This window comes from Anomalospiza imberbis, chromosome 22, assembly GCF_031753505.1.
Source record: "Anomalospiza imberbis isolate Cuckoo-Finch-1a 21T00152 chromosome 22, ASM3175350v1, whole genome shotgun sequence".
Lineage (NCBI taxonomy): Eukaryota > Metazoa > Chordata > Aves > Passeriformes > Viduidae > Anomalospiza > Anomalospiza imberbis.
Window position 1 is genome coordinate 7973952 of NC_089702.1, and position 23115 is coordinate 7997066.

At 63.4% G+C, this 23115-nt stretch overlaps 3 protein-coding genes across 4 annotated transcripts; 1 reads left to right on the plus strand and 2 right to left on the minus strand.

Annotated features, from left to right (window-relative positions):
- Positions 1–341: 341 nt before the first annotated feature.
- Positions 342–10456, plus strand: GLI1 (GLI family zinc finger 1). 2 transcript variants are annotated; one of them, XM_068212555.1, is made up of 11 exons: positions 342–508; positions 613–690; positions 892–1087; positions 1275–1425; positions 2904–3005; positions 3106–3246; positions 4637–4786; positions 5968–6132; positions 6469–6717; positions 7058–7337; positions 7944–10456. In XM_068212555.1, the coding sequence occupies exons 1-11, from the start codon at positions 412–414 to the stop codon at positions 10169–10171; spliced, it is 3837 nt and encodes a 1278-aa protein (XP_068068656.1). In that variant the 5' UTR covers positions 342–411; the 3' UTR covers positions 10172–10456. The 2 variants fall into 2 exon arrangements, with proteins under 2 accessions (XP_068068656.1, XP_068068657.1); XM_068212556.1 differs by having other exon boundaries at positions 2907–3005.
- A 1581-nt stretch (positions 10457–12037) lies between these two features.
- On the minus strand, positions 12038–15560 carry LOC137486981 (peripherin-like). The gene is made up of 9 exons (XM_068212608.1): positions 15118–15560; positions 14463–14523; positions 13900–13995; positions 13655–13816; positions 13458–13583; positions 13157–13377; positions 12760–12809; positions 12539–12615; positions 12038–12464 (listed from the first exon to the last, which is right to left on the minus strand). The coding sequence occupies exons 1-9, from the start codon at positions 15459–15461 to the stop codon at positions 12423–12425; spliced, it is 1179 nt and encodes a 392-aa protein (XP_068068709.1). The 5' UTR covers positions 15462–15560; the 3' UTR covers positions 12038–12422.
- A 1034-nt stretch (positions 15561–16594) lies between these two features.
- On the minus strand, positions 16595–19019 carry LOC137486994 (tubulin alpha-1C chain). Its single transcript, XM_068212630.1, has 3 exons — positions 18768–19019; positions 18536–18684; positions 16595–17626 (listed from the first exon to the last, which is right to left on the minus strand). The coding sequence occupies exons 1-3, from the start codon at positions 18886–18888 to the stop codon at positions 16652–16654; spliced, it is 1245 nt and encodes a 414-aa protein (XP_068068731.1). The 5' UTR covers positions 18889–19019; the 3' UTR covers positions 16595–16651.
- Positions 19020–23115: the final 4096 nt, after the last annotated feature.

Consider the following 23115-nt stretch of genomic DNA (forward strand, 5'->3'; position numbering starts at 1 on the left):
ACTTTCTGTCCCCTCACCATAGGCAAGGACACCTTCCACTATCCCAGGTTGCTCCAAGCCCCGTCCAACCTGGCCTTGGACACTTCCAGGGCTCCAGGGGCAACCCCAGCTTCTCTGGATACCCTGTGCCAGAACCTCCCCCCCTCACAGGGAGGAATTTCTTCCCAACATCCCCAAAACATCCCCAACATCCCCGAATCTCCCCTAGCTCAGTTTCAGTCCAGCCCCGGGGAGCGGAGTCCCGCGTGCTGCGGCGCCCCCTGGCGGCCGAACCCAACCTCCTCCTCCCCCCCGCCCCCGCCAGGTCCCCGTGCGCCCCCCGGGCCCCGTGCGCCCCCCGGGCCCCGCCGCCCCCCGGGCCCCGCCGCCACCCCGATGTGCCCCTGAGACACCCCCGGGCCCCACCGCGACATGTTCGACCCCGCGGGACCCCAGGCCGCCGGCTACAGCGAGCACTGCTGCCTGCACCCACCCCACGGGCCAGCCCCCGTCGCCCCGGGACCACCAGGTGGGTCATGGTGGGGGCTCCAGGATACGGATCCAGCCCCCGAGGTCAGGGGTGCTCCGGGGGTCCCTGTGTCACACCCAGCTCATCTGTCCTCCTTCTTCCAGGACTCGATTTCCCCGTGTGCCATCAGCCCGGACACCGTGGGTATGGGCTGGCACCAGGAGCTGAACACCCCGGTGATGGTGAGTCTCCGGTTCTGGGGGGCCGTGGGGCAGGGGGGATTCCGTAGAGGGGGTTAAGCATCTCTCTGTTCCAAATCCAAAGTGAACTGGCACACTCGGGGCACTCCTGCAGCCTCCAAACACCAGGTGTGTGTCTCCTTGGGCTGTCTCCAGCCCCCCAGGACCTTGCTGAGGGCAGTGCCCCCTGCTCTGCCCCCCCAGGCTCCCGGTTCTCCACGCCTCGTGGTGCAGGAAAGCTGGGCAAGAAGCGGGCACTGTCCATCTCCCCTCTGTCCGACTCCAGCATCGACCTGCAGACCGTGATCCGCACCTCCCCCAACTCCCTCGTTGCCTTCATCAACTCCCGCTGTGCCTCCGCCGGCGGCTCCTACGGTCACCTGTCCATCAGCACCATCAGGTGGGCACCCGCCCTCAGCCCCCTGGCAGCTGGGAGCCTGGCTGGGCGCTGAGTGCCCGTTCCCACCTTGGGGAAGAGCCGGGAGCAGGGTGGGATGGTGGGGAGGGGATGATGGGGATCCCTGGCTCGGCAGACCTCACTCTTGTGTCCTGACGGTGTCACCTGCTCGTCCCTCTGCTCTCCACAGCCCGTCCCTGGGGTACCAGAGCCCACCTGGGCAGCAGAAGGCCCAAGGCCACCTGTACACGCCTCCCCCACCTTGCAGCTCCCACGAGCTGCCCACGCGCCCGGGGCTGCTGCACCAGCCACCCGCTCGTGGGGCCCTGAAACACTGCCAGGTACGGGGGATCCCTGTGAGAGGGATCCCTGTGAGAGGAGATCCGTATGAGTGTGATCTGTGTGAGAGGGATCCCTGTGAGAGGAGATCCGTATGAGTGTGATCTGTGTGAGAGGGATCCCTGTGAGAGGAGATCCGTATGAGTGTGATCTGTGTGAGAGGGATCCCTGTGAGAGGGATTCCTGTGAGAGGGATCCCTGTGAGAGGGATTCCTGTGAGAGGGATCCCTGTGAGAGGGATCAATGTGAGAGGGATCCCTGTGAGAGGGATCTGTGTGAGAGGGATCAATGTGAGAGGGATCCCTGTGAGAGGGATCCCTGTGAGAGGAGATCCGTATGAGTGTGATCTGTGTGAGAGGGATCAATGTGAGAGGGATTCCTGTGAGAGGGATCCCTGTGAGAGGAGATCCCTGTGAGAGGAGATCCGTATGAGTGTGATCTGTGTGAGAGGGATCCCTGTGAGAGGAGATCCGTATGAGTGTGATCTGTGTGAGAGGGATTCCTGTGAGAGGGATCAGTGTGAGCGGGATCCATGTGAGAGAGGGATCCCTGTGAGAGGGATTCCTGTGAGAGGGATCCCGGTGAGAGGGATTCCTGTGAGAGGGATCCCTGTGAGAGGGATCAATGTGAGAGGGATCCCTGTGAGAGGGATCTGTGTGAGAGGGATCCCTGTGAGAGGGATCCCTGTGAGAGGGATCCCTGTGAGAGGGGATCCCTGTGAGAGGGATCTGTGTGAGAGGGATCTGTGTGAGAGGGATCCCTGTGAGAGGGCATCCATGTGACTGTGATCTGTGTGAGAGGGATCAGTGTGAGCGGGATCCATGTGAGAGAGGGATCCCTGTGAGAGGGATCTGTGTGAGAGGGATCCCTGTGAGAGGGCATCCATGTGACTGTGATCTGTGTGAGAGGGATCAGTGTGAGCGGGATCCATGTGAGAGAGGGATCCCTGTGAGAAGGATCTGTGTGAGAGGGATCCCTGTGAGAGGGGATCCATGTGACTGTGATCTGTGTGAGAAGGATCAATGTGAGCAGGATCCATGTGAGAGAGGGATCCCTATGAGAGGGATCAGTGTGAGAGGGATCCCTGTGAGAGGGATCTGTGTGAGAGGGATCCCTGTGAGAAGGGATCAATGTGAGTGGCATCCATGTGTGAGAGGGATCCCTGTGAGAGGGGATCTGTATGAGAGCAGATCCCTGTGAGAGGGCACCCGTGTGAGAGGGGATCCCTGTGATTGGGGTTCCATGTGAGTGGGGATCTGTGTGATTGGGGTTCCATGTGAGTGGGGATCTGTGTGAGCGGGGTTCCATGTGAGTGGGGATCTGTGTGAGTGGGGTTCCATGTGAGTGGGGATCTGTGTGATTGGGGTTCCATGTGAGTGGGGATCTGTGTGAGCCGTGTCCATGTGAGCTGTGCATCCGTGTGAGTCGTGTTCCGGTGCCCATCTCCCTGCTGACTGCTTCCCACTTCCCTGCCCGGCAGCAGCTGAAGCTGGAGTGGAGCCTGAGCAGCCCCCTGAGTGCCAAATTCCCAGAGGAGCGATCTGAGGGTGACATCTCCAGCCCAGCGTCCACAGGCACCCAGGTACATCCCAGGGCATCAGATCCCCCTCCCATCCCCCCACTCCCAGCACCACTCCCGTGGGGTCACACCTGGGAGTGCTCAGCTGTCCGTGCCCCCCCAGGACCCCTTGCTGGGCATGCTGGATGTTCGGGAAGAGCTGGAGAAGGAGGATGGCAAACCCGAGTGTGAGGCTGTGTATGAGACCAACTGCTACTGGGACGGCTGTGCCAAGGAGTTCGACACACAGGAGCAGCTGGTGCACGTGAGTCAGGGGCTGCCAAGGCGTTCCCACCCCAAAATCTGCCCTCAGGCTGCTGGGCACCATCCCCCTGGATCAGCTCGTGATTCCTCCTCCCAGGTCCCAACCACCCACCCTGGGAACTCACCATGATGCTGGAAGTTCCCTCCTGGGAAGGGAGGGATGTGCATCCCCCAGTTCTCCTCAGCCACTGGTGCTTCCAGACTCCCTTCTTTGCTCCAGTTTTCCTTCCTCCAAGTGTCCTATACCTCCCTGACCATCCTTTGGACCACCTTAACTCCTCTGGCTGCTCTGGGACCTCCCAGAGTATCCCTCAAACATCCCCTGCATTCTCTGCCTCCTCCAAACACCACCTGATCTGTTCTCCCCCAAGCTCTGGTGTCTCCACCTGCCATCCCAGTCCCTCTATGTCTTTTTCTCCCATCCCCATCCCTCTATGCCCCTTTCTCCCATCCCAGTCTCTTCTCTGTCCCTTTCTCCCATCCCAATCTCTCCTCTGTCCCTTTCTCCCATCCCAGTCTGTCCATGCCCCTTTCTCCCATCGCAGTCTGTCCATGCCCGTTTCTCCCATCCCAGTCTCTCCTGTCTCCCTTTCTCCCATCCCAGTCTCTCCTGTGTCCCTTTCTCCCCTCCCAGTCTCTCCTCTGTCCCTTTCTCCCATCCCAGTCTGTCCATGCCCGTTTCTCCCATCCCAGTCTCTCCTGTGTCCCTTTCTCCCCTCCCAATCTGTCCTGTGTCCCTTTCTCCCATCCCAGTCTCTCCTGTGTCCCTTTCTCCCATCCCAGTCTCTCCTGTGTCCCTTTCTCCCATCCCAATCTCTCCTGTGTCCCTTTCTCCCATCCCAATCTGTCCATGCCCCTTTCTCCCATCCCAGTCTGTCCATGCCCGTTTCTCCCATCCCAGTCTCTCCTCTGTCCCTTTCTCCCATCCCAATCTGTCCATGTCCCTTTCTCCCATCCCAGTCTCTCCTCTGTCCCTTTCTCCCATCCCAATCTGTCCTGTCTCCCTTTCTCCCATCCCAATCTGTCCATGCCCCTTTCTCCCCTCCCAATCTGTCCTGTGTCCCTTTCTCCCATCCCAGTCTCTCCTGTGTCCCTTTCTCCCATCCCAGTCTGTCCATGTCCCTTTCTCCCCTCCCAATCTGTCCTGTGTCCCTTTCTCCCATCCCAGTCTCTCCTGTGTCCCTTTCTCCCATCCCAGTCTCTCCTGTGTCCCTTTCTCCCATCCCAATCTGTCCTGTGTCCCTTTCTCCCATCCCAGTCTCTCCTCTGTCCTTCTCCCATCCCACTCCTCTCCCAATCCCTCCATCCCCTTTCTCCCATGACATTCCTGTATCTCCCTGTCCCTTGTCCCCCTCCCCAGTGCCACCAGTGACGCTCCTCTCCCTCCTCAGCACATTAACAACGAGCACATCCACGGGGAGAAGAAGGAGTTCGTGTGCCACTGGGCAGCGTGCTCGCGGGAGCAGAGGCCCTTCAAGGCTCAGTACATGCTGGTGGTGCACATGCGGCGTCACACGGGCGAGAAACCTCACAAGTGCACGGTGAGATGCCAAAACTCCTCAGAACTCCTGGGTCAGCTGGGAGAATGAGGAGCGACCAGGGAGAGTGTGAGAGGGGGTTCAAGTGTGTTGGATTATGCTCTTTTTTGGCTTAGAGATGGGGTAACTGAGAGGCGTTTTAAAAACTTTTATTATCTTTTCAGTCTTAAGAGAATTATAACAGATGTTATAATTGGCACCGTCACAATCAGAAGCTAATTATTTCTTAATTACAATACACTATAAGCATTTCTTGGCCTATCAGCTTTTACTACACCATACTACAAATACTTGAAAACTAATGATCTAAAATTACCCCTCCTAAGTCCTACTACAGTGCATCTTTCATAGTTCTACTTCTCCAAAGTATCCAGTCTTATTTACAAGTCCATCCTTTAACACTCATTTCTAGTTTAATTTCTCTCTCAACAATGTCTGTCCTATTCCGTAACACTTCTAAACCAACATTCCTTTTCTCAAAGTTTGCGTACAAATGCACGCTGTGTGAGCCTTCTGTCAAGCTTTAAGAATTTTCTACAAAATCCATTTCCCACACAAGTGTAGCAGCTGGAGCCCGGGTGGCAGAAGGGGGTGGGCAGCAGGTGGGTACAGGTATGGGGCTCATGGAATGTTTTGGGTTAGAGACACCTTAAAGCTCATCCCATCCCACCCCCTGCCATGGACAGGGGCACCGTCCACTATCCCAGGCTGCTCCAAACCCTGTCCAGCCTGGCCTTGGACGCTTCCAGGGATGGGGCAGCCCCAGCTTCTCTGGGCACCTTGTGCCAGGGCCTCCCCACCCTCACAGGGAGGAATTTCTTCCCAACATCCCACCTAAACCCAGAGTCACATGGCCCCAGCGCTGTCCTGTGCTTTGGAATATGTTCCTGAATTTAAGTCAGGATGGGTGTTGCTGTCAATCCCAGTCTGGGGCCGTGGGGATGCTCCGAGGGGCTGCCATGGACAGGGACAGAAGGAGGTGGCACAGAGCAACCCCAGGGTGAAGGGCTGTGCCACGGTGTGAGGATGCACTGAGGAGGGCAGGTGTGTTGGGAGGTGAGATGTGAGTCCCTGGCAGACGTGCCAGGGCTGTGGGATGACGTGGGATGACGTGGGATGACGTGGGATGACGTGGTCCAAGGCCTGGTGACGGCGTGTGACACGTCCCACCTGCTCCGCCGCAGTTCGAGGGCTGTAACAAGGCCTATTCCCGCCTGGAGAACCTCAAGACCCACCTGCGCTCGCACACGGGGGAGAAACCCTACGTGTGTGAGCACGAGGGCTGCAACAAGGCCTTCTCCAACGCCTCCGACCGCGCCAAGCACCAAAACCGCACCCACTCCAACGAGGTACGGCCCCAGCAGGGCTCCCTGTATGCTCCCGGATCATTCCTGTCCTCTGAGAGCTCCTCACATCCCTGCGTTTTGCCCCTGTGTGCCCCAACTCCCTCTTTTCCTGCTTTAAATATCTCCTTCATCACCAGCATTCCCCTTGGCATCCCTTTACTCGGCTCCCTCCTTCCTCTGCCTTCCTGAGCTCACCGTGCGCCCTCCACGGGGACTCACCTGCTTTAATGCCCCCCTCAGCTCTCTCCAGAGGGTGGCAAGGGGGCTTTGCTTTTGGGGAGGGGGCTGTAGTTGGAGCTGACAGCCTCCCTCCTCCGTGCCCGCCGGTTTTCGGGGCAGAAGCCGTACGTGTGCAAGATTCCCGGCTGCACCAAGCGCTACACGGACCCCAGCTCCCTGCGGAAACACGTCAAGACCGTGCACGGCCCCGACGCCCACGTCACCAAAAAGCACCGAGGGGACGTGGGACCAGGCCGGGCACTGCCCACCCCCAGTGCCCCCCCGGACATGAAGCAGGAGAAGGATGCAAACGGCCCCAGCGAGGCTCGGAAGGACGATGGGAAACTCCTGGTGCCTGAGCTGACCTTGGTGAGGACTGCAGGGGTAACGGAGGAAGGAGGGAGGGTTTGGTGGTGGGAGGTCATCCCCAGGTGATAGGACAGGAGAAAACAGCCTCAAGCTGTTCCAGGGTTGGATATTAGGGAAAATGTCTTTGTTGTCAAGCACTGGAATGGGCTGCCCTATGGAATCACCATCCCTGGTGCAGTGTCCTAAAAACTCTGGGATTTGGCACTTGGGGACGTGGTTTAGTGTTGGGTTAATAGTTGGACTCCGCGATCTCAGAGGCTTTTCCAACCTTCATGATGATTCCAAGTGTGTCCTGGGTGCTTGACCCCCTTTCCCTTGGCCGTGCTCTGGTTCTCCCCAGAAGCCGCAGCCCAGCCCGGGTGGGCAGTCCTCGTGCAGCAGCGACCACTCACCCCTGGGCAGCACCACCAACAACGACAGCGGCGTGGAGATGGCAGGAAACGCCGGCGGCAGCTACGAGGACCTGTCCACTCTGGAGGACATGGTGCCCGGGGAGCCCATGGGCACCTCGGGGCTCATGGCCCTCCACAAACTGGAAAACCTTCGCATCGACAAACTGAAGCAGCTGAGGAAACCAGCGGCTTCCAAGGGCCTGAACCTGCCACCCATCCCTGGAGCCGGTGAGATCGGGGTGCTTCTCCCTGTGGGTTGTGGGGCCTGGCCCCTGGGAAGTGTGTGCAGAGATCTGGTTGGCAGCCAGAGGTTTCCACGCCTTGCTGGTGTTAGAAGTGGACCCCAAAATCTGGGGAAACGTTAGAGCCCTAAAGGGGTTCCAGGAGAACTGGAGAGGGATTTTGGACAAGGGCCTGGAGTGCCAGGACAAGGCAGAAAGGCTTCACATTGGAAAAGAGGGCAGGGTTAGGTGGGATATTGGAAGGAGTTCTTCCCTGGGAGGGTGGGGAGGCCCTGGCAGGGGTGCCCAGAGAAGCTGGGGCTGCCCCATTCCTGGAAGCATCCAAGGCCAGGCTGGAGCAACCTGCTCTAGTGGAAAGTGTCCCTGCCCATGGGACATGGGTGGTCTTTAGGGTCCCTCCCAAGCCAAACCATTCCATGATTCCATGATTTTTCCAACCTAATTAAGCTTCTGCTAGTCTGTTGCCACCTGCTCCCTGTCCTTGCGGGCTCTAACTGCGGAACAGCCACATCCCAGCTGTGGAGGTGGCTCCTGTCCCTGCTCTGACATTGCCACGCTGTGTCCCGGGGTAACTCCTCCTTCTCTCCCTCAGGCTTGCCCAGGGACGTGCCGGGTGTCCCGGTGCCACCCCCGGCCTCGCACCGGCGCATCGCCGAGCTGTCGGCGGCAGAGCTGGGCCTGGTGGCCCTGGGCGAGCGCCGGAGCAGCGGCACCAGCACCGTCAGCTCTGCCTACACCGTCAGCCGCCGCTCATCCCTGGTGTCCCCGTACCTGGCCGGGCCGTGCCCGGGCGGCGAGGCCGGAGCGATGCCCGGCGGGCCGTGCCCGCCGGACGGCTACGATCCCGCCTCTCCGGACGAGTCGCGGCGCTCCAGCGATGCCGGTGTGTGCGGGGGGCTGCCGGGGTTGGGCAGCCTCACCCCGGCACAGCGGTACCGCCTCAAGGCCAAATATGCCGCAGCCACGGGTGGCCCCCCGCCAACCCCGCTGCCCAGCATGGAGCAGGTGGCCACAGGTGGCCACGGTGGCGTGCCCAGGGGCTACGCCATGCCTGCCGGACCTCGCTGCATCGCCAACGGCTTGTTGAGAAGGCACAGCTCCAACGACCACCCCAGCTACCCAGGCAGCGTCCCTGCTCACCTGGCGCCCCGGCACAGCGTGAGACGGGCAAGCGACCCTGCCCGGACGGTGGCCAAGCCTCCGGCCATGCCCAGGGTGCAGCGGTTTAAGAGTGTGGGGAACGTGAGCGTGCCAGGCGCGGGCAGGACAGCGCTGCAGCCCCTGGGTGGCTCCGAGGCCAACCTGCAGCGCCACGGCTTCTCCCCTCGCCCGCCCAGCATCACCGAGAATGTCTTCCTGGAGAGCATGGGGGGCCCCGGCCCCGAATCCGGCCTGCTGGACATGGATCAGTACCTGAGCTATCCCGAGGAAAGCTTCCCATGCCAGGGCACTGGTGTGGAGCTCCAGGGTGGCATCTACGGTGCTCAGCGGACCATGGTGGGGACACACGGGGACATGGAGGAGGGGCTGCTGCAGCCCGAGTTCTCCCTCCCGCAGTGCCAGATGAACCAGCGCTTCCCCAGTTTGCCTGCTGGGAACGGGGCAGTGCCGGAGCCCTGGGATGGAACCCCCCAGGGCACGCTGGGGATGAGCTCCAGGCAAAGTGTGGGTGCTGCAGCTCCCGCCATGTCCGGGCCACACTGTCCCCATCAAAGCGTCGAGTACCCCCATCCCAGCGCCTGTGGGCAGCATCCCAAACTGGTGAGCTCATGCCAGGACCAAGAATTTTCCGGGGGGCACCGGTTTAACCGGCTCCAGATCAAATCCGAGCAGCGATACCCAGCGCCGAGCCCAGCACTTGTTCCCTGCCCCGGCGCCAAGCTGGCCGGGCCCCCAGCGTCCCCCGCTGCCTTCGGCCACGCCATGGACGTGGGGCCGGGCGGGTACCCCCACGCAGGACCCACACCGGGCGGGTACATGGGCATGGCCAGCCCAGGCACCCGCAGAGCCCCGACCCCCACCCTGCAGACCAAAGAGGTGATGGTCCGGAACTACGTGGAGGCGCAGCAGGCGCTGATGTGGGGGGAGCAGCCCCCCTCCAAGGGGAGCGTGGCAGGCGTGGGGCTGGGCAACGAGCCCGGGCAGTGCCAGGCCATGCCAGCCCCGCCGTACCTCAGCCCCAGGTACTGCGGTTTCCAACCCAAACCGGATCATCTGCAGAGCCTGGCGGAGCCCCAGCACCTCCTGAGCCCCCCCTGCTTCAACCCCGAGATGATCCCGCACCCTCCAGGTGGCCCGAAACCACCGGGTCACCAACCCAGCCTGAGCTACCCGAGCAGCCTGGCACAGCCGGGGCATGGCTACGAGGGGGTGGACGCCGGTGCCCGGCGCCTGCCACGCTTGCCCCCTGCCCGCCCCGTGCCCGAGGGGCCCGGGAACCTCCCCGTGTACTACCCAGGCCAGGGCCCCCATGGGCAGGGGGGCAAAGGTGGGCACAAGCTGCTGGGCCAGGGGGCAGCGAGCTGCGGGGGGACCGGGCACTTCGGCACAGAAGGACTCAAGGGCACCTCCTGTTACTACCTGGACTCGGGGGAGCAGGTGGCCAACAGCCTGGACTCACTGGACCTGGAGAACACGCACCTTGACTTCGCTGCCATTGTGGAGGACGTGGAGACCCCCACAGCACTGCCCGGACCCCCCAGCCCGGCCGGGGGGCTCCTGCTGCCCTCATCTGGGGGTGCCAACATGGCAGTGGGGGACATGAGCTCCATGCTGAGCACGTTGGCAGGGGAGAGCCACTTCCTCAACTCGCTGTCCTAACGGGGGGTACCTGCCCCCTAACGGGGGGGTACCTGCCCTCAGGTGGGCACCTCTGCGGCCGGGGGGGCCCCAGCGTGTTGGGTGGAGGTGGGAATCCTTCTTACACCCAGGTGTGTGCCTGGGGGGAAGCGGGGAACACCCCTGGAGCCCCCCCTTCTCCAGTCTGTGAGTGTCGCCCTCGTTCAGGAGGGGTCCCAGACACAGCCCCAAGCCTCCAGGTGACCTCTGGCGTGGGGAACTGGTTTTACTGGGCCCATATCGCGGTGCCTCGGAGCGTGTCCCACTCGCCCCGCTCGGGACGAGGCGCCCCTGGCGCAGCCTGAACGCCGAAACCAAAGAGCCCCAGCCCTGTGGGCCGGCCCCATCCCAGTGCTCCCAGTGCCCCCCACCCCAAATCCCAGTCTGTCAGGACTGCAAGCGCCCCCAGCCCCGCTCCAGGGGGCCAGTTCCCAGTGGTGAGGCGGGGGTGTGCCTGTACATAGTGTTCATACCTGTCTGTCTGTCTGTCCCCCCGAACCTCCTGTCTGTGAGAGCAGCAGCAGTGCCACCCCCTCCCCTCATTAAACCCTTTCTCAGGGGACTGTGACTGTGTGTTTGTCACCCCTGCCGGGGGCTCCCGGCTTGATCTCGTCCTGGGGATGGGCATTCCTTGGTTCTCTGTGACCAAAACCTCCTGGCAGCAGCTTCCCCTCCCTCGGTCAGGGATCCGGAGCTGTTCCTGGGGTGCTGCCGTGACCCAGAGTGAGCGGTACTTCAATTAGCGCTTCAAATAATGCAAACGGCTTAAAAGAATGCTGTTAATTATGCAAAAATAGGTTAAAATAATTCAGTTTTCATGCGGAAAAGAAAAAATTAGCTAAGATGACGTCATTAATAATGGGGGAAAAAGCCCAGCCTAAAATAATGCAGTTTTATATTGTTTTGTTCGTGTAATTAATGGTGCAAAAATTGCATTAAATAATGCAATTAATTATGCCAAAATTCCATGAAATTATGCAATTTTGTATAATTTGCTATAACACAATAATGCAAAAAAGTACTTAACACAATTGATGATGGAAAAAATACTTAAAATGCAATAACGCATCATTTGCTTAAAATAAGGCAATTATGTGTGCAAGATTTGTTTAAATAACGCAATTGTGCATAATTAGCTTAAAATAATTCAATCAGTGGTGCAAAAAAAACCGCTGAAAATAATGAAATAATGCAAAAATTTGCTTAAAATAGCCAAACTAATAAGCAAATCTCGCATTAACGCAGTTTTGAATGTTTTGGTTGATTTGGTTCAATCATGAAAAAAAAAAAAAAAAGCTTAAAATGACGCAATTATAGAAATCAGGGTGTTTCCCCGCACACCCAGAGGCTCGTCACGCTAATTAACACGCAATTAACACGGAATTAATCCGCGGTAGCGATCGGGCCGGGCGGGTGGCGCCCTCTGGCGGTCCCGGTAGGGAACGCGCGCGGCGCTCCCGGCGGTGCCGCCCCGGTGCTGCGATGCTCCGGGAGCACCGATCCATCTCCGGACGGAAACTCCGTGGGCCTGGAGCCCTCCTGGATACCGGGCGTGCCCGTCGGTTCTCTGGAAGTCGTGGAGTCCCGGGAGGGAGCGGGACCTCCGGGGATTCAGAGGGTTCAGGGGATTGAGGCGGTGACGGCACAGGGGACAGCGCTTGGGTGGCACCGGAGGCGCCAGCCCCGGTGTAGCCGGTGCTTGTTGCAGTGATGGGAGGGGAGGTGAGACCCTCAGAGTGGGAGTCGTAGCGATGGAGAGGGGCCCTGGGACAGAGCGGGACCGCGGGGACGCAGATTTCTCCCTCAGCCAGGCGCTGCTTCCCTTTCTGCCCCACTCCCCATGGCAGTGACACCACAGGGGACAGCGCTTGGATGTCACCGGACCCGCCAGCCCTGAGGACAGCCGGTGCCAGCTCTGGTGGCAGGAGGGAAGCCGGGACCCCCTCGGCCCCAGGGCAGCGTGGGGAACACTCGATATTAAATACAGCTGGGGTTGTGGTTGGAAGAATAATAAATAGGCAATAAATAGCGATGAATAGTGGGGGACAAGGCACAGGGACACACTGCAAAGGCACAGGGACACACCACTGCGTTGTCCCGTGGTGCTGACAGCAGGAATAGGAATTGGGGCACTCCCAGCCCCCCTGCTCTGCTCCATGCCCCGCCCAGGACTCAGCAGGGTCTGGCAAAACCCCCACCTTGGGGTCGGGGCCATCGCAGCGGCTCCTGTCTGTCACTTCCCCGCTCGCTCCTTGTGCGACTCCGTCACCACTTGCTGCAAAAGGAGAATTTGGGAATTAGTCTCATGGCAAGGTTGGGCCTCTCAGACAGGGCACCCCCAATTCTCACCTGCCCGTCCCGTGTCTCGATGGTTTTGATGAGCACCATCCTCCGTGCTGGGCTTTCCGCAGGCTGGGGCTCCAGCACTGGGCACAGAGGGGCCATCAGCACCCTGTGCCCTCCCAGACACCCTGGGCAGGAGCACAGGGACCTGCCCACACCCACACAGGGTCTTTACCCCCAAGGAAAGACCCCCAGACATAGTGGGGGACCCCCAGCTGGTCACTCACCTGAGCTCCTCATGCTGAAGGAGGTGGTGGGGTGCAGTGGCATGGTGATCCTGAGGGGGAGAGGGGAATGAGAAGGGGCTGGGACTCCTGGACATCGCCAGTGACCCTGGCCCTTCCACACCCTCGAGTCTGTGACCCATACCCCGGCTCAGCTGGAGGCTGTGCCCGTGGGCTGCCAGGCTGGCACCTGGAGCAGAGCTGGAGGCAGCTCCCCTACCATCCCCTGGCCTTGCCTTTATCTCAGCAGCAAGAAGCTCCCATGGGAACCTCTTGTTTTCCTGTGGGATCAAGGCCTGGAGCTGCCTCCTCCCAGGAGAATCCCACAATAACCGGGGTGGCTCAACCGGGACCTTCCCCCCCGGCAGTGAGGACACACCGCGTGCCAGGCTCCCCTCACCGGCTCTCCTCGCCCTCCAGCAGCTTGCGGTACGTGGCAATCTCGATGTCCAGGGCCATCTTGACGTTCAGCAGGTCCTGGTACTCGCGCAGGTGCCGCGCCATCTCCTCCTTCATCTGCTGGATCTCCTGCTCCAGCCTCCCCACCACATCCTGGTAGTTCCCAATCTCCTCCCCGAACTCATCCTCCATCTCCCGCATCTGCCGCTGCAGCGCCTCGTTCTGCAGGGGGAGAAGGGGCTGCAAAGGGCCGGGGTGGGGTGTGGTTCTTGCACCCTCCTCGAACACTCCCCGGCTCTCACCACGCCCTTCAGCCCGTCCACCTCGCAGGTCAGGCTCTGGATCTGCCGGCGGGACTCGTTCATCTCCTGCTTGGCCAGCCGCAGCGCCTCGTGGTTACGGTTTGCTGCATCCGAGAGGTCGGCAAACTGCGCGGGCCGGGCGAGTCAGGGCTCTGGGAGGGCTCAGCCGCCCCAAAATCCCTCCCGGCCCCGGGTACCTTTGACTTGTACCACTCCTCGGCTTCCTGCAGGTTCTTGACAGCGATGCTCTCGTACTGGGTGCGGATCTCCCGCAGCGCAGCCGTCAGCTCCGGCTTGCACACCTCCACCTCGGCCAGCCCCGCCGGGCTGGGGCCACTCACCTCCAGGTCCCGTAGCTCCTGCGTGGGCGCGTGGGCATCACGTCGTGGCACAAAAACCTGACTTGTTCCCCCTCCCCGCCCCATCCCAGCCCGGCCCCCACCTCCTCGTGCAGCTTCTTGAGGAAGCCGATCTCGTCCATCAGCAGCTCGACCTTGCGCTCCAGCTCCAGGCGAGACAGCGTGGCGTGGTCCACGTCCTGTGGGAGAGGCCGGGATGAGCTGCAGGGCAGCGTGGAGAGGATGAGATGATCCTGGAGCCCCCCCCTGGGGTGGTGGTGGGCACAGGTTCAGCCCCCCAAACCTTGTTTTTGTTCTGCCTCGAGCAGGGCTGACCCAGCATCACCCCAAACTCCAGCTGGAGACACCCAGGAGCTGAGGAGGGAGCGAGGTGTGGAGGGACCAGACTGGGGCTACCAGCGTGCACAGCCCTAGGGGTACCAGGGACACAGCGGGTGCTCAGCTCTGGGGGTCCCATCCTGGCCCCCCAGGGAGGTGGGACCCTGCTCCGATTGGTGCCATTCATGCCACCAGCACCTCCCGCGAGCCGAGAATTGGGGTTCCCCAGGGTTATTCCCGGTCCCCACCATGCACAGTCCCTTCCACCCACGGATCACACACGGATCACGGGTACTGCGTGGGGGGACGGGCCCACGAGTCCCCTCACCTTGCGGAACAGCACCAGACTCTTCTCGGCATCCTCACGCTTCTGTGTCTCGTCCTCCAGCCTGAGGACAGCAAGGGATGAGAGGGAGGTGGGGGCGGGGGTGCAGACCACCTCCTCCTGTTGCACACACGGCGGAGGTGGTGGGTGCAGCGTCCCCCAGCGCTCGCGGCAATCCCCTCCCAGTGTCCCCACCCTTGCCCTGCCCCTCCCAGTGCCCCGCCCTTCCGCAGAGCCCACATCTCCCAGTGCCTCCCAGTGCCCTCCGTGCATCCCGGGTGCCTTTCCCAGTGTCTGCTGAGCGTATCCCTTCCCAGGGGTCTTGTTCCCCGGACTTTCACCGGTCCCTACCCCGACTTTCCCGGGGGTCCCCCATCCCCATCCCGGTGCACCCTCCTGTCCCCATCCTGGTGCAAGTTTCATCCCATCACATTCCTCATGGCAGTAGATCCCCCAGTCCCTCTCTGGCACATTCCCCAGTCTCCATCCCATGCATAACTCATCCCGGCACATCCCCGGTTCCCACTGCAGTTCATCCCTCATCCCGGTGCATTCCCTGGTCCCCGGCACATCCTCCAGTCCCCACCCCTGCATCCCTCATCCCGACGCATCCCTGCTCCCCATCCCGCTGCCTCCCCCGGCCCCACCGCCGGCCCACCGCTGCCGCAGGGCCGCCAGGTCGGTGGCGAGCCCGTCGCGCTCAGCCTGGAGCCGGTCCCGGTCGCGGCCGAGGCGCTGCAGCCGCTCCCGCAGCCCCCGCAGCTCCCCCTGCACCAGCCCGGTGCGGGGCCCGGTGGCGGCGGTGGCGCGGCCCAGGGCGGCGCGGAGGGTCCCGTTCTGCCGTTCCAGCGCCCGCACCCGCTCCAGGAAAGCAGCGAAGCGATCGTTCAGTGCCGCGAGTTCCTCCCGCTCCGCGCCCCGCGCTGCCGCCGCCGCCGCCAGCCGCCCTGGGGCCACGGTGAGGGGCGGCGGCATCCCGGGGTCGCGGTCACGGCGGCTCATGGCTGCACCGGGAGGGCGGTGGCTGCCGGTATCGGCTGTTTATAGCGGACAGCGGCTCCGCCCCGCCGGGGGGACCCGGGGGTACGGGACAGAGAGAGGGGAGGGGTCTCCCGGCCGGAGGGAGGGTCAGAGACGGCAGATGTCCCCTCGGGGGGGCGGGGAAAAGGGCTGGGGGTGGTCGGGGACACCCCTCGGGATGAGGGGCAGGCGCTGCAGGATGTAGGGCTGCAGGCATTCCCCTTCAGGGGGGCTCGGAGACCCCCTCGGGCTGCAAGGCGAGGGGCTGGTGGGGTGCAGGCAGAGGAAGCCAGCAGCAGCAGGGGCAAGGGGGAGAGGATCCGAGGGTGCCCGGGAGACACAGGATCACCCCCCAGCTGGCTTAGAAGGAGAGAGACCCTTATGGGGTCCCCCCCAGGCAGCATGGGGGTACAGACCCCGCAGCTGGGGTGCAGAGAAGGACTGGGGGCTGCAGGGCCCGGGCAGAGCACCCCTCTGAGCTGGGTCCCACTCTGCCCGGGGTGCTCAGCATCCAGGGAGGGGGGGCCCTCTCATCCACCCCCCTCCCTTTCTGTCGGGGCCGCCGTGACTCGGCTCCACGGGAGCTGCCATGCGCAGGGCAGCGCTGGACAGCGGGCACCGCAGCCCCCCCCGAGACCCCCCTTTCCGGGCAGCTAGGGCAGCACTTACGGGAAGAAGTCGGTGCCCTGCCCAGAGGCTGTGGGGAGGGTCCCCCCCGCCCAGGACCCCCTCCCAGCTCTGCAGAGAACCGCACCGAGAGTGGCTCCGTGCCAGTAGCAGCATGACACCACGTCCAGCCCGTCTGCACCAGGCTCTGGGCAGGACACTGGGGACTTTCAGGGGTCTCCCCTCACCTGGTGACCCCCAGTGCCAGCAGAACGCTGAGGACATGAGCCCCCCACCACTGCAGGCAGCCCAGCAGGGCACTGCCAGCTCATAGCACAGGACCCAGCCAGGGACCCCAACCCCACACAACCCCCCAGCCTCTCCCAGCACAGCCCCTGTGCCAGCTGGCAGCAGGGCCGGGCAGCCAGCCCAGCAGAGGTCCCCCCTCCCCTGGGACGTCCCCCCAGGTCACCACAAGGCGGATTGTCCCAGCACAATGAACGAGGCAGCATTGCAAACAGGCATTTTAATGAGCAGCACCAGAGTGTAACACCAGAAACAAGGCACTAGTATTCCTCCCCTTCCTCATCGCCTTCCATGCTGTCAGCCCCCACCTCCTCATAATCCTTCTCCAGGGCAGCCATATCCTCACGGGCCTCCGAGAACTCGCCCTCCTCCATGCCCTCCCCCACGTACCAGTGCACGAACGCCCGCTTCGCGTACATCAGGTCAAACTTGTGGTCCAGGCGGGCCCAGGCCTCGGCGATGGCCGTGGTGTTGCTCAGCATGCACACGGCGCGCTGCACCTTGGCCAGGTCGCCCCCGGGCACCACCGTGGGCGGCTGGTAGTTGATGCCCACCTTGAAACCAGTGGGGCACCAGTCCACAAACTGGATGGTGCGCTTGGTCTTGATGGTGGCGATGGCGGCGTTGACGTCCTTGGGCACCACGTCCCCGCGGTACAGCAGGCAGCACGCCATGTACTTGCCGTGCCGCGGGTCACACTTGACCATCTGGTTGGCCGGCTCGAAGCAGGCGTTGGTGATCTCGGCCACGGTCAGCTGCTCGTGATAAGCCTTCTCAGCAGAGATGACTGGGGCGTAGGTGGCCAGCGGGAAGTGGATGCGGGGGTAGGGCACCAGGTTGGTCTGGAATTCCGTCAGGTCGACATTCAGGGCTCCGTCAAAGCGCAGCGAGGCCGTGATGGAGGACACAATCTGGCTGATGAGGCGGTTCAGGTTGGTGTAGGTGGGACGCTCGATGTCCAGGTTGCGGCGACAGATGTCGTAGATGGCCTCGTTGTCCACCATGAAGGCACAGTCAGAGTGCTCCAGGGTGGTGTGGGTGGTGAGGATGGAGTTGTAGGGCTCCACCACGGCCGTGGACACCTGCGGGGCCGGGTAGATGGAGAACTCCAGCTTGGACTTCTTGCCGTAGTCGACAGAGAGCCGCTCCATAAGCAGGGAGGTGAAGCCAGAGCCGGTGCCACCGCCAAAGCTGTGGAACACCAGGAAGCCCTGCAGCCCTGTGCACTGGTCAGCCTGCCAGGTGGGAAGAGGAAAACAAGACCAAACTGTCAGTAATTCTGAACTTCAGCTGCTACTGACTTGGCCAGGAAGGGAAATATTCCTCCCAGGTTGGTAAATATTTATCCCAGGATCTCAGGCCCTTCCCACCAGGTCCAGGGAAAGGGACCCCTTCCTGCAGGGATTTGGGGACACTCAGAAGAGACAAGGAGGGACATGTTTATTCCCGGCAGCAGAAGTTGCTCCTCACTGTGGCCACATGAGGACATTATTAGGGTGTTCCAGCACCATGGCAGGGACCACCAGGGTGGGGGACAAGGTGGACATGAGGACATGAGGACATTATTAGGGTGTTCCAGCACCATGGCAGGAACCACCAGGGTGGGGGACAAGGTGGCCCTGACCTTACATGTTGGACACTGACTTATGGTGGATACCCCAGCAGGCTCTGGAAGCCATCCATGGCTTCACCCCCTCTTTTTCCAAGAGGGTGCAGCAGGAACAGGCTCTTATCCCACAAGAGCCCACAGGCAGCCAGCTCAGCCTTTGATGTGCCAGGAGCTCCCCCGGAGCGGAGCCGCTGGTGCAGCAGGTCCGGCCACCCCGGCGCCAGACCCAGCGTGGGAACCAGAGGTTCAAAGAGCTTGGGCAGCCACACCAGTCAAACCAGTGCTGCACCAGCACCCAAACCATCTGTCCTGCCCCCCCTGGCCTGGCCATGGGGCTTCCCACCCTCCTCCCCTTGGCAAGGCTTAGCACTGGGCTAGGATAGGGCCAGCAGGTCCCTAGTGGGACAGCCCCACCCTCTGCCCCAAAGTGCTAATGGGCTGAGAAGGACCTGCCCAGGGACACCTGGAACTTTGCTTTGTCCCCACATCCTCCACAGGGATGAACCCACCTCACGAGACCCCACGGGACACTCACCAGCTTGCGGATGCGGTCAAGGACCAGGTCGATGATCTCCTTCCCGATGGTGTAGTGCCCGCGGGCGTAGTTGTTGGCCGCATCCTCCTTGCCCGTGATCAGCTGCTCGGGGTGGAAGAGCTGCCGGTACGTCCCCGTGCGCACCTCGTCTGCGGGGACAGCCCCGGGCCCCGTTAGCACCCAGCGCCCGCCGCCAGCGCCCGCCCCGCCGGCCGCCCCCCCGCGCGCTCACCGATCACCGTGGGCTCCAGGTCCACGAACACGGCCCGGGGCACGTGCTTGCCGGCGCCCGTCTCGCTGAAGAAGGTGTTGAAGGAGTCGTCCCCCCCGCCGATGGTCTTGTCGCTGGGCATCTGCCCGTCGGGCTGGATGCCGTGCTCCAGGCAGTACAGCTCCCAGCAGGCATTGCCGATCTGCACGCCCGCTTGGCCCACGTGGATGGAGATGCACTCGCGCTGTGGGGGCACACGGCACCGGGTCACCCCTTTTGTCCCCTCTCTGTCCCACCCCAGCACCCACCGGGCTGGCACTGAGTTGGGAAGGGTCCCTCCCCGAGGCTGGCTGGGGCCAGATCCTGCCCGGACGCGATGCCGGGAGGTCTCAGTTGTGGGGGTCCCATCCTGCCCCTCCCCACTGAGGGACTGAGCGATAACGCGGTGGGCACAGGCTCAGCCCCCCCAAACCCCGGTTGTACCCTGGCTCGTGCAGGGCTGACCCAGCATCACCCCAAGCTCCAGCTGGAGACACCCAGGAGCTGAGGAGGGAACGAGGTGTGGAGGGACCAGACTGGGGCTACCAGCGTGCACAGCCCTAGGGGTACCAGGGACACAGCGGGTGCTCAGCTCTGGGGGTCCCATCCTGGCCCCCCAGGGAGGTGGGACCCTGCTCCGATTGGTGCCATTCATGCCACCAGCACCTCCCGCGAGCCGAGAATTGGGGTTCCCCAGGGTTATTCCCGGTCCCCACCATTCCCAGTCCCTTCCACCCACGGATCACACAGCGGCAGGGACATTTCAGCCCCTTCCCCAGAGGGCTGCTCATCACTTCGGGGGCAGCCTTGGACCTCACGTGGAGGAACGTGGAACGTTCCTCACCCTTGGAACGTGGAGCCACTCTCTTCTCCACCAGCCCTTGCACAACCCCGGACTGTCCCGGTCCAGCCGCAGCCCTGAACCGCGGTTATGGGCTCCTGGCAGCTAGCTCCACCCGGGCAAGAGCAAACTCTGGTGACCGGGAGGACTTTCCCCGTGGCAGCCGCTCGTGGTTGTGCCCGGGCCACGCTGGAATCTGCCCCCCCCGCCATCGCCCCACACCGCCCTGACTCATGCCCACGCGTGTCCCGGCGAACACAGCCAGGAGAGAGCGGCAGGGGTGGTGCCCACAAACCCCCTCGCAGCCTGTTCCTCTCCGAGGGGTGCTGCAGGGCTGTGTTTAGTACCCGCGTGGGAGCCCAGGACTCGCAATGCCTTTCGGCATGTCCCCACGCATTTGGCAGGGAGTCCGGGGGGGATCGGCACAGCCCGGCAGCGACCCCCGGCTGTGGAAAGCCCCCGGTCCCGGGGGACACACGCACCCCCACCTCAGGTCCTGCCCAGGACGAACAAGAACTCGCCAGCCCCACGGGGCGTCCTGAACACGCGAGGAGCTCCCGAGCCCTCCAAAGCACAGCCCCACGTGCTGCTGGGGACACGGGGCACGCAGCCGCCTCTCAGCCCCCCGCGCTGCTCGGGGGTCCCGCACTCCCAGGGGGGGCTGACCCCGCTCGGAGCCCCCTCACGAACCCCGCACGCCCCCAGCCCTCACCATGGCCGCTCGCTGCCCGAACTGTTACGAAGCCGTGGCGGAGGGAGGCGGCTTCGCCCCGTGGGGCCCCCCCAGTTATACCACAGGGGCGGGGCTTATGGAGGGCGGGGTCAGGGGGCGGGGCCATCACGACTTTGCTCCGCCCCCCCGGGCCACGCGGAGCTCCGGACACGCCCTCCCGGCCCCGCCTCGATTCTGATTGGGCGGTTCGAAAGTTGGCACGAGTGCGTGGGCGGTGACGTCAGCGGAGCGGAATGCGGTGGGAGGGAGTGGGGGAGGGGCGGGGGAAGGGGCGTGGTCTTGTATGTAAATGAAGATGTTACGGGCGGGGAAAGAGGCGGGGACAGAGGGGCGGAGGGTTGGGGGTCCCGCGGGTTGGGGGGGCTGGGCAGGCAGACAGGGGGCTACTGGGGGCGGCCAGAAGGGTAGGGAGGCGTTAGGGGCAGCGGGGCCGGGGGAACACTGGGGTGGGGGGGCTTTACGAGAAGCTTTAGAGGCGGGGGGCTTTGCAGGATTGAGGCGGTGGGCTCAGTCGGCGGCAGGATGGGTGCCTGAAGCCCCCGGCCGCAGCCTTAGGTGCTGCATCTGCCCAGGGAGCGGCCCGGCCCCGCCTGGGCTGGAGGCCTCGGGGGTCCGGTAACCCCTCTCGGCACCCCCGTCCCCATCCCGGTTCCGTTCCCGTGGGAAGCCCCGCAGGCTCCCGTCGCGCCGGCTCCTGTGCCCGCCGCCGCCCTGCTCTCTGCCAGCCCCGGGGTGCTCCCCGGGGGAACCCACGTGGGGCAGGTCCTGTGGGGCAGGACGGACGGGGCCGGGGGAGCATCACACGCCCACCCCCGGGGTGCAGCGCCCTGTCCCACCCTGCCTCCCCAGCTCTGGGTTGGTTTGAAGCGGGTAGGAGTCACGTTCCAAAGGCCAGAGAGGGGTTTGCGACAACACGGGGACATTGGGGTCGGCCCCGAGACAGAATTACAGACCCCACACTCCCCGGTGTCCCGCCAATCCCTTGGCACCCCTCACAGCCTGGGCACCTCAGTGTCCCTCCCCTCCCTGAGCCCCCGGTGTCCCCTCACTCCCTGGACATATCCTCGGTGCTGGCACACGCCCAGGGCCGGGGTGCCCGTTGTCCCAGCAACACCCACCCTTGAGCCCCCGATGCCACCGGAGCCCTCCGAGACCCCACCACGCCGGTTCCGAGGCCCTGCTGGGGGTCAGGGGATGCTTTAGGGGGGCCGGGCCGAGGGCGGACCCCTCCGACAGCAGGGTCTCTGCCATCTCACCCCCACCCCTCCGCCGCCCCGCTCCTTTATTCCCGGCTTTGCCGCATTGCGGAACCGCCCCGCACGCAGGCGGTGCCGCAGCCCCCTCCCCACGGGCAGCGCGCCCGCAGCCCCCCGCACCTCCCGGTTGCTCCCCCGCGCCTTCCCCTGCTCCCCGCAGCGCTCCCCCCTCCCGGGCCGAGTCTCCCTTTTGTTGTGGCTCCGGGAGGGGGCGGGAAGGGTTGCGGGGTGGCGGGAGGGGGCACCGGGACACCGAGGCTGCGGGAACACCGGTGACACCTCCCCGCTTCCTCCCACAGGGAATGCGGCCACCTGCTGCCCCAAACACCGGGGTTGGAGGGGTTTTCCCTCTGCCCTGCGGGTGGGGCAGGGGCGCGGTCAGGGTTGAGTGCCTCCCCCTCCGCGGGTCCAGCCCCCCAGTGCCACCTTCGGCCACCCGAGGGGCGGCGGGGCCCCTCCACCACACCACGGCCTCATCCGGCACCCCGGAGAGGAGCGGCCCCCCCGAGCTGCCCTGTCTCTCCATCTGAATGAACCTGTCACATCGATGGTGGCAGCGGATGGACAGACAGACAGACAGAGCTGGGTTCTGCGGGAAAACAGGCTAAAAATAGCAGCAGCCTGTGTCTGGGTTGTCAGCCCCAAGCCACGACAGCCCCTGATGAGGCTGAGACCCCTCGATCCCTGGAGATGGCGTGTCCCAGCCATGGGGTTGGAGGTCACCAATTTGTGATCCCCAGGAAGGGCCCAAACTGGGGGAGGCTGGGAATCTCGGCTGTGCCACGGGCAGGAGTCCAGCAGCCAGGAAATCAGCCCACGCAGCATGAGGTGCCAGCTCTGGGAACCCCCCGAGTCACCCAGCTCGGGTGGGGACAGCCATGGGGACTCTGTGCAGACAGGGGGGACCCCGGGAGGGTGCAGGGTCTGTCCCACGCAGTGGCACCGGGGGGGTGGACATGGTGGGGGGAGGACAGCAACCGTCACCAGGAGCCACCACGTTGCTACCAACAGTCAACAGAGCGCAGCCGAGTGGGAGTGCAGGAGCTGGGGAGGCTGGGAGCTGTGCCAGCCTCCCCGCGCTGGCACTCAGCAGGGCTGGATACTGGGGGGCCGCAGGGCTGCTGACCTCCATGGCAGCGTGCAGTAGGGTGGGCACTGGGGGACCCCAGGGCCTGTGTACCCCCCCTTGGCACAGCAGAGTGAGCAGGCACTGGGGGTCCTGTGCCCCACCCTCGGGGTCAGGCACTGGGGGTCCCAAGGACGCTGCCCCACCCTCGGGGTCAGGCACTGGGGGTCCCAAGGACGCTGCCCCACCCTCGGGGTCAGGCACTGGGGGTCCCAAGGACGCTGCCCCACCCTCGGGGTCAGGCACTGGGGGTCCCAAGGACGCTGCCCCACCCTCGGGGTCAGGCACTGGGGGTCCCAAGGACGCTTCCCCACCCTCGGGGTCAGGCACTGGGGGTCCCAAGGACGCTGCCCCACCCTCGGGGTCAGGCACTG